Source organism: Lepidochelys kempii, chromosome 4, assembly GCF_965140265.1.
Source record: "Lepidochelys kempii isolate rLepKem1 chromosome 4, rLepKem1.hap2, whole genome shotgun sequence".
NCBI lineage: Eukaryota > Metazoa > Chordata > Testudines > Cheloniidae > Lepidochelys > Lepidochelys kempii.
The window spans coordinates 29,740,540-29,760,564 of NC_133259.1; the positions used below are offsets into that span (position 1 = coordinate 29,740,540).

The 20,025-nt window shown below is 38.4% G+C and overlaps 1 protein-coding gene across 1 annotated transcript in view; it reads right to left on the reverse strand.

Annotated features, from left to right (window-relative positions):
• Positions 1 to 20,025, reverse strand: part of PPA2 (inorganic pyrophosphatase 2) — a 47,123-nt gene that overhangs the window by 1,507 nt on the left and 25,591 nt on the right. Inside the window, 4 exon segments of the mRNA XM_073340829.1 lie at positions 5,506 to 5,575; positions 8,307 to 8,392; positions 10,612 to 10,739; positions 19,366 to 19,492. Of these exon segments, the coding sequence (XP_073196930.1) occupies positions 5,506 to 5,575; positions 8,307 to 8,392; positions 10,612 to 10,739; positions 19,366 to 19,492 (411 nt within the window).

A 20,025-nucleotide genomic window follows, 5' to 3' on the forward strand; every position in this document is an offset into this window, starting at 1 on the left:
ACCTCCATTTTTCTTACTACCTGTAATCTGTCTCACTCAAACGCAGGCACAGACCTACCAGTAGCAGAATAAAGATGATTTACTCTTGTAGGATAAAGCGGATTTTTTGATTTGCAAAACAACAAAGATGAAAACATCTTTGCAACAAGGTTACTATATGATTAATTTTCTTAGTAAATTTACAATTACATCTTTCCACAACTATGTTTTTTGGGGGGAAAACAATCTCTAAAACAGGAGAGTCAAACTCATTCTGTAGAAGGAATACATTCTATATTTAACTGTGGTCCATGGGGCTTTGTATAACTTTAAAGCTACATATATCCTTCAGCCCACACTGGATCTCCCATTTACACATGGTTTCACAAAGATCAGTGCTAGGGAAATATAGCTTAGTGCAAATAAACTTGGTTGTTAATTTTATTTGTCCACCTATTGTCACATCTAGCATCACTCAGTGAGACAATATTTTCACGTTTAGGACCAGTATTATTTCTGTCCTTAGTCTCACTTCCTTTCCCATCCTCCTATTTCTCTCCTCGCTTCTATTTCCTACCCTCTGAAATTCCTTCTCTCCAGCAAATCTCAATTCCATGTTGGCTTCACTCCCATCCCATCTGCTAAAATTATCAGCAATTAAATACTTAATACTGACATTTAAAGTATCAGCATCTGGCTATAGAGTTAATACCCCATTAGATGAATAGGGAAGGGGAAGGGAGTTCACCACGCTTAGGGCTCTTCCCTGGGTTTTAGCCATAACCCTCCTACTGTCCACATGCATCATTATCAACATTACAGAAAATATACCAGGTTGTTATTTTGTTTGGTTGGGTTTTTTAAGTTCTGAGGGGAAGACTGCCCCCTTACTCTCTCTTTTAAAAGATACTTTTGCCTGTAAAGCATTCCTACCAAAGTTATTTTATCAAAGATACCCCTCTCAGAAAAGCCCTTCTACCATATTTTCTTTCCAGTTTTATAAGGGAAGAATAATGTGATAAGTCTGAGAAAAACTGTTCAAGCTATTTATAGTTTATCTTGGAGGTTTTCCAATTTTATAAGCAGCTTCCTTGTAGAGTGAGTGAGCAAGCAGTTCTTGGGATTAATGTTAAACAAAGGCTTGGCTGCCCAGGTCAGTTTTATAGATGGCAACACTTACTGTAAAGTAAATGGTAAATTTTAACATTGACATATCTAGCTTCATGTTTTATTGTTCCAGCACCTAATTTTCAGTGTGCACTAACATTGGTGCTGAGAAAAAGATAGCACAAGAGATCAGAAAACACCAGAAACTTTCACCATCTACAGACAGTTATAAACTCTGGTGTATGTCTGGCTACAGAATGCCAGGGTAATTTGGGGTATTTCAAATGCTCATACCTACTGCTGTCATACACAGACTGCCTTTTCTGATCTCTCTGATTGTGCCAATTTTACTTGGGGGTAACTCTATCAACTGCAGTGGAACGCTCCTGACTTTCACTAACGTCAGAGCACGGTTAGGCCAACTGTCCTGAAACTCAACTGGCAGAGAAGAGTAAAGTGAGACAAGGAGGAAAGATCAACAAAGTAACACACACTTAAGAGACAGAGAATGCACAAACACACACTCTTAGAAGGCAGTCAACACTGGATACTTAAAAAGAAGGCAGAAACAGAGCAGAAATTAATTCTCAATACTGACAAGTCATTTGAGTCTCAAATATAATGCCTGTAAAATCATAAAGGGTCAGATGCTAACACTCTAAATCATGTTGAAGTCAACAGGTCTACCCATGGAGTAAGGTGTCACCCAACAAGGGTATCAGAATCTGGCCCATCTATAATTATATATGTAGAAGCAGTGCAATAAAGACTTCTTTATCATTTGCTTTTGACTTTGTTCTTAGGCATGGAAATTCTAGGCATTCTACTCTCCGTAAAAATGCAAGAGTTATAGCAACAGAGTATGCCTTTTATTTTTGCAGTTAATATATCTCATGAAAGTAAAAGGTATATACCACCCATCCAATACGAAAATCTTCTCTCTGTAAAATGGGTTAGAAACAAGCATGGCAGCTGTTCCAAAGAGTGCAGGTGACTCAGGAATATGGAAATATGTTTCCAGTTATACTTGTAAGTCAACACAACAATAGCTTTGATTTCTCTTGCTCTTATCCATAAGCCAATGAAAGAAAGTAAAAGTAGAATTTTTTTTTTTTTTAAATTTCCAGGTACATGTGAAAAACCCACAGCCATTAAGATGCTGCAGGTGATCTCTGTATACTGTCAGTTGAGCTTGCAAGAGCTGAATGTCTGACAACTGAATCTGGCAATGCAAGACTGTGGAAAAGACACCTGTTTAAAATTTAATATCTAGAATTTGACGTTTTGCTCTCAAGGGAATGTTAAAGGCTGTACTGTTTCCACTTCAGGTTACTTTTGATTGGAAATTACATACATTAAAAATACCAATTAAAACATATTGTGCATTTTACTCAAGGATAAATATATTAAGAGTAACTAGACTAACTAGATTAACAAAAAAAAGAGGGCTGTCGATTAATCGCAGTTAACTCACGTGATTAACTCAAAAAAATCAATCACAATTAATCGCAGTTTAAATTGAACTGTTAAACAGAATACCAACTGAAATTTATAAAATATTTTGGATGTTTTTCTACATTTTCATATATATTGTATTCTGCATTGTAATTGAAATATTTTTGATTGCAGATATTTGCACTGTAAAAATGATAAACAAAAGAAATCGTATCTTTCAATTCACTTCATACAAGTACTACATTGCAATCTCTTGGTCGTGAAGCGCAACTTACAAATGTAGATTTTTTTTTTTTGTTACATAACTGCACTCAAACAAAGCAATGTAAACTTCAGAGCCGACAAGTCCACTCAGTGCTACTTCTTGTTCAGCCAATCGCTAAGACAAACAAGTTTGTTTACATTTACAGGAGATAATGCTGCCCTTTTCTTATTTACAATGTCACCAGAAAGTGAGAACAGGCATTTCCAAGGCACTTTGGTAGCCGGCACTGCAAGGTATTTACGTGCCAGATATGCTAAACATTCGTATGCCCCTTCATGCTTTCGCCACCATGCCAGAGGACATGCTTCCATGCTGATGAAGCTCATTAAAAAAATGTGACTGAACTCCTTGAGAGAAAATTGTACATCTCCTGCTCTGTTTTACCCACATTCTGCCATATATTTCATGTTATAGAAGTCTCAGATGATGACCCAGCACATGTTGTTCATTTTAAGAACACTTTCACTGTAGGTTTGACAAAACGCAAAGAAGGTACCAATGTGAGAGTTCTAAAGATAGCTATAGCACTCGACCCAAGGTTTAAGAATCTGAAGTGCCTTCCAATATCTGAGAGGGACGAGGTGTGGAGCATGCTTTTCAAAATCTTAAAAAAGCAACACTCGGATGCAAAAACTATAGAACCCGAACCACCAAAAAAGAAAATCAACCTCTGCTGGTGGCATCTGACTCAGATAATGAAAATGAACATGCGTCAGTCCGCACTGCTTTGGACTGTTATCAAGCAAAACCCATCATCAGCACAGACGCATGTCCCCAGGAATTGTGGTTGAAGCATGAAAGGACATATGAATCTTTTGCGCATCTGGCACGTAAATATCTTGCAACGCCAGCTACAACAGTGCCATGAGATCGCCTGTTCTTACTTTCAGGTGACATTATAAACAAGAAGCGGGCAGCATTATCTCATGCAAATGTAAACAAACTATGGACTTGCAGGCTCTAAGATTTTACATTGTTTTATTTTTGAATGCAGGGGTTTTTTAAAACATATTTCTACATTTGTAAGTTCAACTTTCATGATAAAAAGATTGCACTACAGTATTTGTATTGGTGAATTGAAAAAATACTTTTTCTTTTGTTTTTTTTTTACAGTGCAAATACTTGTAATTGAAAATAAATATAAAGTGAGCACTGTACACTTCGTATTCTGTGTTGTAATTGAAATCAATATATTTGAAAATGTAGACATCAAAAATATTTAAATAAATGGTATTCTATTATTGTTTAATCACATGATTAATCATGATTAATATTTTTAATCGTGTGATTAATCGTGATTAATTTTTTTAATCACTTCACAGCCCTAAAAAAATCAAAGAAGAAAAACTGTAAAAGGAACAGAAGCAGGGGAGGATCATGGATGATTGGGGTTTAGTAAAACACTACAAAGAAATAATGAAACCATTAAAGAAAAAAAAGAAAGTGAGGAATGAGAACAGGAAGAAAAAAAAAAGTCAAACACATTGGTGGCTACTATAAGACTTTGAGGGAGTTCACTTTTAACTGCTTGTTGCAGATACAATGCCATAGGCACCCATTACAGAGAAATTTATTAGTCCTCAACTAGCTAAAATAAACAGGAATATCTGACTCACCCTCCCAATACATAAAAGGTCCTGGATTTTGCATGACTGATATATTGTTGGTGTAAGCTACTGAAGATATTAGTGTGTATCTTACAAGTAAACAATGAAAAAGTGAGGCAACTAGGAAAGAAGCCTCCAAATATGTATATGTTCTGTATGTCTGGTTTTTGAAAGTAAAAACATTAGCTTTTCCAGACCTTGGTTTTAAGAGGCATGAGGTCTCATTTGACACTTACACTATTGCTATAACTGTGTGCACAAATCGAGCAACTGAGAGAGTTTGAGTTAACCCTAGTTAGTTGCCTATACAGCCACTTGCAACTGCAAAACACCCGATATGCTCATGGGAACGGCCAAAGCAAATACGTGAGAGAAATGTTCGGGGGTTTTTTTGTTAAATCAGGCACTTTACATTTCTTTTCTTTCTTTCTTTCTTTTTTTTTTTTTGCTTAAGTTGTGGTCTCCAAAATATAACATTTAAATGGAATACTTCTCCAATGACATTTGCACATGCAAGTATCAAACCTGCAGGACATTTTTCTACTTTAAACAGAGAACTCATGTATTTGAATTTTACATTAAAGAATAGCGCCTTGTTCTGAAAATTAACAAGCAGTTAGAAAAACATTTCCCCCTTCCTTGTACAGTGATGCATTTAATTATGCAAGTAGGCAAACAAAGGATCCCCTTAGTGATTAGAGAGTACAGTCAGCTAGTCAACGAGTTTTAGCACTGGGTGGTAACTCATGGCAACAGGGCAGACAGAGAAGACAGCAGGCTAGATATACATAGTCAATCTTGTTATTTAGCATCAGAAGAAATAGCACCATAGAAAATCAGCAAAACAGTAATGAACTTGCCAGAAAACACAATTATTATACTGCAGCAAAAAAGGTTTATATTATAATGGTTATATGTCCCCCATAATCTCTATATTCTACGTTTTATTTTTTAAACCTCACATCTTCGTTTAATGCAAGGACCCACTTTGTCTACCTATATTATTTCAGTGCTGGATTTTTGGATCTTTTGCGAGCATTAGTAACAATTTTTAAAAATAAAAAACTTCCATTAAAAGCATTTTGCCCTTACTGATTGCACAATTAATCTGGCATCCTCTTCGCTGCAACAAAAGGGGCTGTCATGCACCAAAACATTCATACTGAAAAATAAAAATTAATAAGATAGTTAACAATAAAAAAATGGAATATAATAAAACCTACCTATGATAAACAGTCTCTGCAAAGAACCCAAATGTTTATGTCTACTAAGAAGTGAGTAGTCAAAAATGAAGCAACAATAACCAGCATTTTATACATTTAATATTTTACATTTATATAGTTCCTTTCATCCTTAAAAAGATCCCAAAGTTCATGCCATTGTGTCCATTTATAGAGGAGACAACCCTCGGGTAGGGGATCCAATAAACTGACTTCACATCACACTGGTGGCAAAGGAGAAATTTTGATCAAAGACCTGGGGCAAACCTCTGCTCTTTCAAAAAAAGTGTCCAAGATCTTTAATGCTTATGGCGAGCAGATGGGAACATGGAGCCAAATCCTCTGCTGGTGTACATGGCTAAAGTTCCACTGAAGTTAGTGCAGTTGTACCCATCTATACCAGGATTGAATTTGGACTTTGGTTTGTAAGGTCTCATCTAAATTATCTGATCGAATACTATGCAGTTTATCCTATTCCTCAAAGTAAGGCTGTGATTTTTTTTTTTTTTTTATAAATTATACCAACATGTAGCCTAAGTGCTTTGGAATAAAAAAATATGAAGCTCAATATTACCAAGTTATCCAATTATTAACAGAGCTGGACAACCCTAGAGTACAGCGAGACCACCCATTTTTCCAGGAAACATATAGAAGGACTATAATGAATCAGAATTTGCATTACATGTTTGGTTAATGGCAGGCACCCATAGTATTAAAAGAGGACCAGGCAAAACATTCACACCCTGTAGGTTCTGTGCTGACAGTATTTGCACTGCAAATCCGCTCAGCGAGCTTGACAACAGGCCATTTAAATGTGTACCAAGCCAAAACCTGGTATTTAATGGCAGTTGAGCCTTCAAGAGGACTAACTACTTAAAAAACGTAACATTTTAAAGAATTTATGACAAAACTTTTAAAAACGCATATATACACAGTTACATATCAATATACACACATATCAGATTACGAGCAATACGGGGCCCCATTCAGCAAAGCACTTAAGCACATGCTTAATTTTAAGCTGTGCTTAAGATCACACTGATATCAATACTTAACTTTAACCACATGCTTAAACACTTTGCTGAATTGGAGCCATATTCCCACTTCCCAGATTCCAATGAATCTTTGCATGCCATGGCTTACATCATAACAGTTCACTCTGTAGGGTCAGAAGGGTTGGGTGAGGGCCATGCAATATCCTGGCAAACAGCTAACCATTTCATTACTCCTATGCTTTGATTGTGACACTGACTTAATGTATTCTAAGGGTGCCTAGACATTGATTGAGTGCCCATTACTTTAGATCAATGAACAACACCATAGTTATGTTAATATGCACAAATATACCCTGCTACCTTCTGATATCTCACTGAATTTTCTTATACAGTTAATGGAAAAACTGCAAATAGTTCCAGTTGCAATGTAAGCCATTAGATACACCTAGAGACTCAACCAAATAAAATAGCAATAAATCTCTGTTTAATTTTGTTTTTCGTTTTTACCAGTTTACAGTATATTTAAACAAAGCGTGTTAAACACAACTAATATTAAGAATGGTATCACTCAACAGCGATCACATCTTGCCAACGAAGATGATTTGGTGACTAGCTTCTAACGCAAACCCAGCCAGTCCAAAAAGAACGCTGGCTTGGAGAACTGGGGTCAATTTCTGGCTCTGCCACAGACTTCCAGTGTGACTTTGGGCAAATCACTTAATCTCAATGTGCCTCAGATACCCCATCTATAAAACAGAGATAACAATACACTTGTTCTCCAACTCTCTGACTGTGTCCTATTTAGGCTGTTGAGCTATCTGGGGCAGGGAATGTCTCTCACTATGTGTCTGTGCAGCACATTGGGGCCCCAATCTCAGTTGGGGACTCCTGGTTCTGCTGCAAAACAAATAATAATAATAGTATGGAACAAATGATAGGCAGAGGATGCATTAGGGCTTTGTACGGAATATGGAGGCTCTCAGGGAAATCCCAAACAGTGTTATGGAAGAAAGGGAAATTCAAAATTGAGGACTAACTTGACAACTTAATTCCCTTGTTGTATTTAAAAACTGCAGGAATTTTAGAACAGAAGCTGATCATAAATACATCTACAGTGATACACAATAGGGTGGTCAGGACAAAATGACAGCAATAACTCTGCTTTTCCTTAGGTTAGGTTACTATCTTTAACATTTTAAAGAATTCATAAATTTCATTTTACAGTGTAACTGTGTAACGCCACCATACTAAATGGCTAACACAACCCTAACCTTCTTTCTCCAGCTTAAAGTGAATACTTTTAATTAAATAATTTCTAAATATTAACAAGCTACACCTGGCTATATTATCAAATTACATAACAGGACATGTTCAAAGAAATTCAAAATGATCAGTATTGTGCAAAAAGCAACAGATTACACAGTAACTGGTTTTTGAGCTTTTACTAAAGTTTATTTATAAATAATCTGCAGGACTCAGATGATCAATATATATTTTCTGAGCAGTTTCCAGTAAACCCTGTGTAGTTACCATGCAAGAGCAATTATCTATCAGGATGCTGTAAAAACAGAAACGTTACTGCCACCTCAAAACAAAAAATGTAAGTGGTTCATACACAGCTACCACACTGACAGAATGAATACAATACAAATAGGAATAGCTTTGAATGGACACTTACCATTTTATAGCACCTCTGTCAGCCTTTTTATGAAGCAAAGCTTTCCAGTATTCATGGGTGGATTTAATAATTTCAACAGCAAAATCCTAGTTTATATCAAGAAAAAGTTTTGAGATATAAAAAGCTACTAAATACATTCCAAATAATTAATTTATTAAATATGCAATTTCACAAGATATATTTTCCAAAACTTTTAATAAGGCTTCACGGGAGGCTCCCTACAATCACACTTTTCTAAGGTAAGAAACAGACCTCACTACCCACCAAATAAATTGGCATCACATTGAGGATACTTTTTGGTTGGTGGCCAGACACAATAAGGAGAATTCATGAAAAATGACATCAGTGTATGTGTACAGGAATAAATCATCATATTCTACATGTGTAGCTACAGATGTAGTAACATTGTATGATGCATTATTATTTGAGAAACACATGATCCTGTTATTAAAGATTGTATTATAACGCATACACACAGGGATCAAAGTTAATGTTGCACATGCAGCAATATATTGGCATTTCCCGATTTGATTGCTTAACCATCCAACCTTAGTGTTGCATTAACGCGGTATATTAATTGCCTAGTTTTGTTTGGTGTGGAATTTAATTTCTTGTTGGTGTTTTGTTGCTGTTAAAAAGGGAAATACGGGGAGGAAATTAAAAAGCTTCAAAAAATTTTTAGTTTTAGACTTAACAGCTGTATGGACTAACACACACTTGCAGACAGAGCATGCATATTTCATAATTGGACTAGGTGGCTAGATACCACTGAGATGTTGCCACCCTTCACCTAGGGTGACCAGATGTCCAGATTTTATAGTGACTGTCCCGATACTGGAGGCTTTTTCTTATATAGGCACCTATTACCCCCACACTCTGTCCCGATTTTTCATACTTGCTATCTGGGCACCCTATCTTCACCAGTGCCACTGGAACATTTTGGGGAAGAGTAACTCTTTTACATCCTGTATCAGAGGGGTAGCCATGTTAGTCTGTAACCACAAAAACAATGAGGAGTCCGGTGGCACCTTAAAGACTAACAGATTTATTTGGGCATAAGCTTCCGTGGGCATCCACTTCTTCAGATGCATGGAGACATGCATGCACGTCTTTTACATCCTGAGTCTCTGGAAACAAATGAAGCGCATCCAAGTTGGTCAGGGGGTGAGTATTCAGTGCGAACTCTGACCCAAAATTCCAGCAGTTTTGGCTGCAGCTTTGTTCAAGCCTCACTGAATATGCTTTGCAAAGTCTGTACTTAACAAAGGCAGACAGTGGAGGAGCTGGCAACAGAGTTTTGGGTTGTCTGCCCTTGTAACACTGGGTATTTTCCACCAGGCTAATGATTCATTTTATGGAGAAGAGTAATAAGAGGATCTTTACACCCAGAAAACATTGGAAAGTTTGTTTGGGTTGGTTAGTAGCCATTTTATAGCTGAGACAGTTTATAGCCAATTTGTGTACAGGCATCATTTCTCTGGAACCCATTTATAATGCTTAGGGAAAAAATCCCTCTATAGATTGTGCATAATATGTGATTTTCAAAACATTTAAAACTCAAATCAAACCCAATTTCACCTGGAAAAAGGTCACAGTGAGCACAGTCTCTACAGTGAGCGCTATTCCCATGTCCACTGCACTTCCAATCATCAGCTATTTTAGCCACAGGTGTCAAAAACTCATGAGAATTTTTCTTAAGATGAGAAAAGATCTTAGTCTTGAAGACAAAAACTGCTGAAACATTTTTACTCAAAATTACCAAAAAAATTCACTTCAGAGCAAAGACCAAGCATGGAAAAGTCTGCAACCTACTGCTTCTTTTAAAATATACAGTCTTGCAAAACTGTCATGAAGATTTGCCAGTCTATGCTCAAAATCTATTCCCCATTTCTTTCCTACGATGACAAAGATACTGAAAAGACCCATATGCGTGTGTGTAAATCTCAACAGGAGTGGGACCTAATATTTTTCCCACTTGTTCAAAAGCCATTATTTTCTTGAGATATGTTTAATTTTGCAAGTTTGCCTAAATATCCACACAGACAAAAATACAACTATTCAAAATTCTCTATATGGATTAAGGTTTTCATTTTACAAACACATGAATATAAGCCGAATAAAGTTCTGATGTTTGATAATATATTCCTACTCCCTCCATACTGCATTTAAAGAATGCTGACTTAGCTTTATTCCATTATGATGGACCAACCACTTCCTTGCAAGCAATTCCAAAAAATCTAGGATATATCATTCCAAAAACCACACATGCCAGCAAGATGCATCTTTAAATCCATATCATCTTCACCTTGTCTTTAAACTCTCCATTAAAAGCAAACTGATTTTCCGGTTTGTCATCTGGGACCTTATAGAATCGGAACCACTCAGCTGTAGCCTCAAGATAACCCGGTTTGTGTTTCTTGACATCATCAATATCTGTAGGTATATATAAAAAAAAAGTATCACCTTTTTACTCACAGTTTTGGCAACATCAATTTTTAGAAGTCTTGTAAAATATTTGCAAGCAATTTGATTTCAGTGAATTCTTTCAAAGTCATCAGGGAATTTCAGTTTCTTCCTCAGTTGCACATAGTTGATGTTTTATGATTTCACCACCACACTAAAATAGATAAGCCAGGCACCTCCCAGTCTTCATTAATTAAGACCCATAGGCCCAATAAATAAAATGACCACCTTTATAGCAGGTGGGGAAGAAAATTCCATATTTATAGGCTTTCATCTCACTAGGTACCTCATGAGAGAGACTTGGATTACTTTATACATTTTATTTCCCAGCAACTGTGCCAGTGCGTCTTTTTGATAATGGAAAAATAATTGGCAAAAACAATTTTAGCTCACGGATTTTAAACTAGCACCTGAAAACAAAGTATAAACTTGGTGTAGCAAAGGAAAACACAAAATGTATATTAAAAACACACCTGACAGCACATATTACCTCTGAATTTGGCCCATTAGATACAGAAAAGGTAAATGCTTCTAGCATTAAGTATTCTAACACCTACTGCTAGTTACTTGTGCTAACACATTCTACCCTTACCTCTGCAGGTGCAGAGCACCTGGCAGCAGAATGAGAAAGTTCCTGCCGTGCAAGCATAGGACAGGCCATGAAGAGGGATGCATGCCCTTGGCAGAGCATGATGAATTTGGAAAATGGCTGTACGACTTATGAATTCTGGTTGTTATTGTGAAACTGTATTATGAAACATTTCTGTAACATGAGTGCCTGTATGTATACGGACCCATCACTGCTGACAGGTCCTGTAGCAGGTACAAATCAGACAAGGACAATGGGAAATATTTAGCAGACCTGAAGAAGATTTCTATGTAAGTTTGAAAGCTCAATTCTCTCTCACCAACTCAAGTTGGTCCAATAAGATTATCTAGGAATGCCAAGTTGGTCCAAAAAGATTATCTCACTCCCCTTCTCTCTCTAACATTAACAATGGTACTTAGACCTCACAAAAGTTATACTAAAGACAGCTGCATCCATAAAAAACCAGTTTTAGTTTAACTCCTTGAAGGAGAGGGGTGAGGTCAGCGCAGTGGAAAGTTACCCGAAAGATAGAACAAAGGAAGCCAGACGGGTTTATAGCAAGCCAGACAAGAAGCAGCTGCTTGGGCAGGAGAGGATAAGGTCACACAGTATGTGGTGGCCTCATGTGGCAGAGGAGCCCTACCTGCTTTATTGAGTCCTAATCGTCCCAAGGACTCTGAACAACGCAACTAGGTTAAATTACGAAGGATGAATATAAACAAACACCACAAACACGTAGGGACAAAATTAGAAGGCCAAGGCACAAACCAAGATTAAACTAGCTAGAGGCATAAAAGGTAACAAGAAAACAGTCTACAAATACATTAGAAACAAGAGGAAGATCAAGAACAAGGCAGGCCCATTGCTCAATGAGAGGTAGAAAGAGAACAGAAAATGTGGAAACAGCAGAAGTGATAAATGACTTTTTTGTTTCAGTATTCACCAAAAAGGTTAGTAGTGATTGGAAGTCTAACATAGTGAATGCCAGTGAAAATGAGGCAGGGTCTGAGGCTAATAGGGAAAGAACAAGTTAAAGAAGTACTTAGACAAATCAGATGCCTTCAAATCTCTTCGAGATTTCCTGGGGAAACATCCGAGTCATTAGAGATTATCCTCAAAAACTCATGGAAGATGGGAGGCATTCCAGAGGACTAGAAGAGGGCAAATATAGTGCCCATCTATAAAAAGGGAAATAAGGACAATCTGGGGAACTACAGACACCACTGAATTTCATGGCCCATGACCGTCAGTAAAGGCACCTGGGCTAGCTTGGCTTCTCCTCCTTGTTTCCACTTTCTCTAATAGGCTCCAGAAGCAGTTGGAACTGAACAGTAACATAAGCACCATGTGATTATTCAGCAATTTTAATTTTTTTTTTATTACGTTTTTCTTCTTAATTTGGGGAAGTGTTACAATCCGTAAGTCCTGTTGTTGTAAAGCCAGCACTCAGCCACAGGTAACCTCCTGTGGGCCTCATTACTCAACTGCAACCCACCCTAGTCACTTAAGAGACATCATGGACAAGCTGGAAAGAAAGCCTGTTCAGTCCACTGAAAACTAAGAGGATGACAGCTTCCACACAGGACTTGGGAGGTGGATGTAAAGTGTGTGTGTTGGGGGGGAGGGGCGGGGTGGGGAGAGAGCAGCGAAAGGAGGAGGAATTCACAGGGTTCCGATAAAGGAGCAGAAAAACAGGAAGAAAGGATAGCAGGTGCAGTGATTTAATACACTAGTCTCTAGAACCTGGGTTTCACATCTGTATTAGAATAAAACAAATAGGAGTCAATTAATTTCTGCCTTCCCCACATCACAGTCATTAGGTGCCATACTCTGGTACTGGCTATGTACACATGGTCTCCATTGAAACTATGTATTCAGGCTGAAGTCAAAGGGAACTAAACGTGTGTAGAACAACAAATGTATAGCCCAATATAATTTGGTCCTATGTATCGGTATTGTCAATCTCTGCTCAGAAGAGGCCCAGGATGCGAATGCCAGGAGCCTTGCAGGTCACACACTATTAACATGCATTAACACCAGTATGGGGGTGTGATTTCTGCATATTGCCTGTATGCATTTTCCAGGTCCACCTTCATAAGCATCAAAGGTGACCCCAGGGTTAAAAAAGCAGATGAAAAAAAGTCAGCTGTTATTACAGTGAGTGTAAGCAGCTTGGTTTGAATAAGGGAAATCTCTAGAGGCCAGCACAAATGGCTACGGCTTTGCTTTTTGTCAAAGGACAGAGCCAATGAAAATGCGGCTCCCAAGTCTATCGGGCCTTAAAAAAGGAAACGATAAAAACGTTTGTAGAAAACTACCATTTTTAGTATAACAGATGCTGTTTCTTGCAAGCAAAGCTAAAGCAACATGCTTGCAACAAGCTTTCTAAACAAGGTCTGTGGGAAGAGAAGACATATGTTTTTAATAACATCTTATAAACATTTACAGGAAGCAGCAGCTACACTCCATATAAAGGCATTTGTTGTATTTTCTGCAGCAAGGGGGGAAAATCAGCCCTGGTACAGACAATTAATTTCTTTATGTTGAATGCTTACACAAATTCCCAACAAAAGCTTTCATGGGCCTCTTCTGCATATAAATATACCCTTACGTACAGAAAGGGAATATACACAGTACATGATACCAAGAAGTGCAATATACTTCATCATTCAGCGATTGACCCCATAACTCAAAACTGACTTAAAGCCACCACATATGGTCATCACCTATAATTAATAAAAACAACCCAAGACACTGCCCATTGCTATGTATTATGTTTATAAACAGCAGAGAGCATTTTTCAGGGGGGGAAAGAAGGGTGCTGATATTGTACAGTAACTATACAATGCGTTATTAATATACCAACATTGACAGAAATTATTTACAGATATGTATATATACAGGCATCATTCCAATGACCAACAGAATAAAACCAACTGGCCAAGATTTCCAAAAATAACCAGTGATTTTGGGTTCCTTGGTTTTTATGTGCCAACCTTGAGACACCTTTAAGGGGCCTGGATTTTAGAGGGTAAGTGTTCAATACTTTCTAAGAGCATCTGTAAGACACCTCAAACCCAGTACCCCAAATCACTAGTCACTTTTAAAGCTCTTGGCCAGTATGAATCTCATTTTAGGGCTTTGTAATTGGGGCTAAACATAATCATGCCCAAATATTTCTCTGAGTTTGCAGGAAAGGTAAATTGGTCCTGATCTGTATTTGAACTTCAATACATAAATTAAATCCCACTATGAGACAAGTGATCAAAAACATTTTCCATTTCAAGAATTTGACTCTCTTCTTGGCCAAGATATTACACAAAGTTCAGGCCTGCTTTAGAGATTCAAGAGTGGGGGAACCAAATTTTAGATCCACATCCAGACCCACGTCCTTGTTTTTAAATTGCTTCACTGAGTCCAGCAACGGTTATCTGGCTACCAGCTGCCTGGGCAAAAAATGGTGCTCAGGTATGTAAAGGGCAGAGTTAAACCAAAGCTAATTATATTAAAACAGGTGGTTCTTCCCTTGCACCAATGAAAATTTTCAAGTTAAACTTTTTAACTTACGCACACACTTAAAAAGCCAGTGTCTGAACTGCAGCTCGATTTGAAACAGGAATTGTCCCCACCCCTTCCAATATTAACAGTTGTAATTTTACAGCCCCAACATAATGCATAAAGCCCAGCCCTTTGAAACTGTGCCTGCTTAATCCCCAATGAAATTAATGGGAGTTGATGCCAAGCACCTCTCAAGCCCCAAATCGTACCATTCAGGTATTGCAAATGCAAATTACAGCTTTTTCATTGCTCTATATGAGAGAGTTCTAGGCACAGTTTCCAGTTTAAGCAATATTTATCAATAAATGCCTGCAGAATTGGAGGCCTCTATATTGGGAGGACTCTGTATAAACAATGGGAAATGCTCAGAAAATGCTCTGCTTTAAATTCTGTTTTGGAAATCAATTGCAGTTATGAGAATGATCAAAAACCCAGATGGGGAAATACGATGTACCTGGTGCGTGTTTAAATCAGTAAGAAAAAAATTAATATACAGCACAAGCTCAGGACAGGATTTTCAAGCATTTAGCACTTTACTGTCCCTAAATTATTTTTTTTCCAGATTTACCATAACTAAACTTTTAATATAAAGTGGCCTGAGTCACCCAAGCAAAAAAAACCTAAACATTTTTCACAAATGTTAGCACAACAAAAAAGACTGACCAGATGTTGTTCAGACTTCTGAAGGGGACAAAGAAGACAGGAAAGGTCCTTGCTGGGCAGAGACCAAACATAAGAACTCTCAACCAAATCAGAAATATTAAGTGAATAGTAGAAACTGACTGATGCCACTGCCATAATGCAATGATATCAGCTTGTCAGTTATTAGAAGAGGTTTCTTAGTTTTATCAACAGCTATTGTCCATTTGAATAAATAAAAAGTCTCATGGGGTGGAGGGAAAACAAGTATAAAGGGACATACTGTACTGCACATTCCACCAGATTTGTTTATTTTCAGAATGAAGAGGGATTCCTGTTAACCACTGCAAGCTACAGTTATGTTTTGTTTAAACTAAATGGGGGACTTCCCCTCCCCCCCAAACCTTGGACTACTCAAACAATCTCTGAAGTGACCATTTCTTATATTTAAGAAATGTTTTCCCTCTTCACCCTCTGATTGTTAGGTGGACGCGTCTCAGGGTATGCCTACACAGCAACCAGACACCGGCAGCTGGCCCAGGCCAGCCGACCCAGGCTCATGGGCTTGGGCTGCAGAGCTGCTGCACTGCAGTGTAGATTTCTGGGCTAAGGCTGGAGCCCGAGCTCTGTGATCCTCCCATCTTGCAAGGTCCCATAGACCAGGCTCCAGCCCGAGGCCAGAAGCCTACACAGCAATGCAACAGCCCCAGAGCCCAAGCCCCGCAAGCCGGAGTCAGCTGGCATGGGCCAGATGCAGGTGTGTGCTTGCTGTGTCAACATACCCTCAGAGTTGTGTATTTTCCATCTGTCAAGCTGCCCTGCAGTGGCTCAAGAGCGGAAGTACCAACTTCAGGGCAGACTGTTAGGAACCAGGGCACAAACCCCCAGTTGGTTGTGAGTTCTATGCCTAAATTTCACCAACCAATCGTCAAGCGTGAACTCCTCAGACACTATAACAATCTCAACATGGAGTCACAGACATTCCTCTTGAGTACTTTCTGATTTGCCACCCAGGTTAGCCTACCTCTGTGACAAATGTGCCCTTACCCCAAGGATCACAGCAATATTCAGGTTACTCTCAGTCCTAAAAGACCAGCCACTTACCCCAGGCCAATTGCACGTAGGATCTCACACCAAAGGCAGTTTATTAAAGGACTGGCTATTCGTGCAAATATATTCTCTAATGAAAATCTGTGTGCGCGCACACATCACATGCCATAGTTCATAGTTTTTGGTTTTGTTTAAAAAAAAAAGAGAGATAAATAGTCTATTTCCAAATAAATTGGAGTTCTGTCACCAACGTATCCAATCCTTTAGGGCAAGAATGTTACTCAACAAAATAAAACCAGATTTAAGACAGCACTAGTGCACTAAGTATTAAACAGTGGCTCAGTTTTTTTCTATATTTTACATTTGTCATACTAAACTATTTCTTAATCACTTTAAGTTATGGTCAAAAAAAATTATAAGAGATTAAAAAAGAAAAACCGTTGTCTAAAAATATATCACTAATTGCTTGTCAAGATCACTTAGCCAGCCACCAAGTGGTTCTTATTTATTACAAAATATATATGGATACCCACTGAACATTATGGAACGTTGTAAACTTGGGTGCAAACATTGAGGGCAACTCCACAGATCTTAGTTCCTCTGAGAAAGAGGTGGGGAAGACGACAGAGATGCTCTCAGATAACTGAATCTCAAATCATTTAGCCCTTCTTACAAGTTGTGCCTTTCTATTTACAAGCAACTACAGTGTGGCTAGCTGAAGCTTCAAAGTCATTTCTAAGGGCTGTCAGACGTTCTGATCATGGGGGCAAGGTCCATGGGAAAAAGCAAGGTGTCACAGCCTTCAAACTAAAAGCAGATGGAAAGAGGATCTATGTGCTACAGCTGTCACCTGAAAATCCAGGGCTAGTGATGAATCCAAGATAACCGTGTGACTATGAACCATACCAGCAAGCCCCTTAGGCAGAAGGCACACTAACATCACCTATCCATTCATGTAAATGCTTCCTTATGCCATTAGCATTAGTTCTGTCTCATCCAGATTGAACCACTTTGCTCACTGCAAAAGCAAAGAGTTAAGTATCTGGTTTTGATGAAAAAAGAGTCATAGATCAGAGTGTCATCTTCACACTGATGAAGCTGCAGGCTGAGACATCTCACTGCTTCCCTAAACTAAACTTATGGATCTCTGTAACAAACACACAGTATGAGAAGGCAGAAAACACTCTGCTGAATTGATCTGCCTCAGTGATTTTACTAGCCTAAGAGCTTCCTTATCCTTTCATCACAGGTAATCTGTAAATCATGGTGACCTGTGGAAACAATGAAAAGGGGAGGGCCATCTAGGTAGCGGCCCACTGATGCAGATAACAACTTGCCTTAATATTGTATTCAGCCACCAGGAAAATGGTTCAATGGCTGAGCAGCATAATTCCTCAGACATCTAGAACTCTATTGGACACATCCGTTACTGCAGACCGACCATTAAAAAGGGCGCTATCCCAACAAAAGGATAAGCCCTGACCTCGAGTACCTGAGAGTACATAGGATATTTAGCCTCAGAACATAATTATTACCTTGACAAAGATTGTCCACCACTTGCACAAGATTTTAGCCCTTGGATTCCCAATGATTTTATTTTTAAGAATGAAGTCCTGTTAGCTACAGGATAGGTATGGCACAAACACAGATTGAACCGCTGAGACCACATGCTTAACTCTTCTGAAGGGAACACCTGCAGGAATGGGAAGGTAATCCAGTTACCATGCCACTTTAAAGCAACCCTGCCAAGCTGAAATCTAGCCAATTTGTAAAAAATAAGTTAAAGGTCATTTCAGGTGCTAAACCTGCCTTGGAGTCCTGCCACCCATTTTTTGTGGCTACACAATCACACTTTTTTTTAGTATTTTTTTTCCTCTGTTACTGTGCAAAGGATCCAAACAAAACAAACCAGTGGATGAATGGCTATTAGGGAGGCAAACTAACAATACTGAAAGTAAACACTGAAACTAATTTTTTCTTTTCATTTCTTTCAGCAACAGTTCAAACTATTTCACAGATGCAAGTAAAAGCTTTTCAGACAAATGTGATTTTATTTTTTTTAAGTTAGATGTGTTCCTTTAATCTCTACCTTCCCTCTGCTGACACGAACGTCAATTTGATTTTGAATGTGAACTACAAAAAGCTAAAATGAGCCCACCAACTAATTTCACACGTGCAACAATTCTCAATTACTTGGGAATCAAGTTGTCAAAATCCTGTAGGACACTTTGAAAATGTAGGGGCATCTTCAGAGTGCAAAACTATACCTACCCAAATACCATAAACAAAAACCCCTCATACAGCCAATGGAAATTAGGGCTGTTCGAAGTAAATAACATTTGCAAGGGTTTAAACTTTATAATTTTCCCAACTACTTACTAAGGTAATCATGTTTCAAAAATCATATTCTCCCACACAAGGTTCTGTGTATGACAGGTCATTTAAGGATGTCCGGAGATAGCTGTTAGCCTTCCTAAAGCTTACTGTGAGATACGTACATGCATTCCCTAAAGAAGATGTTTAATACATGCTTCCTTTTCTTTAGGCTGTCTGCCTTGCCTCATCCTTTGTGTGTAAATGTCAGAGACCACTCTATTGGCCATGCAATTAAAAGCAAGGTGCAAATATTTAAATCTGGAGCTGCACAGTTAGTAATCTAGGCCACACTTCTGTATTACCAATTCCAAGTTCTAGGTTTATCCTATTCCTCAAAGTTCACTTGCTGAAATGGATGGTTTGAGGACAGGTAAAGATACTTGCCATGAATTTTCTGGGCTTCTGGGTCATCCACACTGATGGCAATAATCTTCCAATCGGTCTCTCCTTCATCAATAAGAGCCATAACTCCAAGAACCTTTACCTGAATGATCTCACCAAGAGAGTGTACCTGAAAGCACAGCAGCACAATTCCTGTCTCAGTAAGGTATAGAAAAGGCTACACAGTCACAACCTCTTTGTTTTCCTCTAACAGACCAAAAAGTTGTTGTTCTCTTTCAACTCTGCCACATTCCTGTCCAGAGTTTTACTTCCCGTCCCTAACAGATTCCCAGGCCCACTTGTCCCTCTCCAGTCTTTTCTCACCTTTGATTCTCTCTTCCATCTCTCTGTGCAGGATCTCAGTAATTTCTTCAAGGAGAAAACTGACATGTTCTAGCAAGAATTTTCTTCCCTTCCCTCTATATTTACCCTAATCTGTGATCCAGAGGCACCACTCATTCATCTTCTAATCCCTTCTACCTATCGCTCCTGTCCCCATCCCAAGTCCTCATCTCTTCTCTCACTCTCCTGGCTCCTTTCTCCTAGCCTTCAAACATACACCTATCTCCACACTCTACATTCACCCTGGCTTCTCCAAATAGCACCTCCTCTCTCTCCTCTTCTTTTCCTCCAAGCCCCATGAGTGTGAGGTTTCTTCCTGCT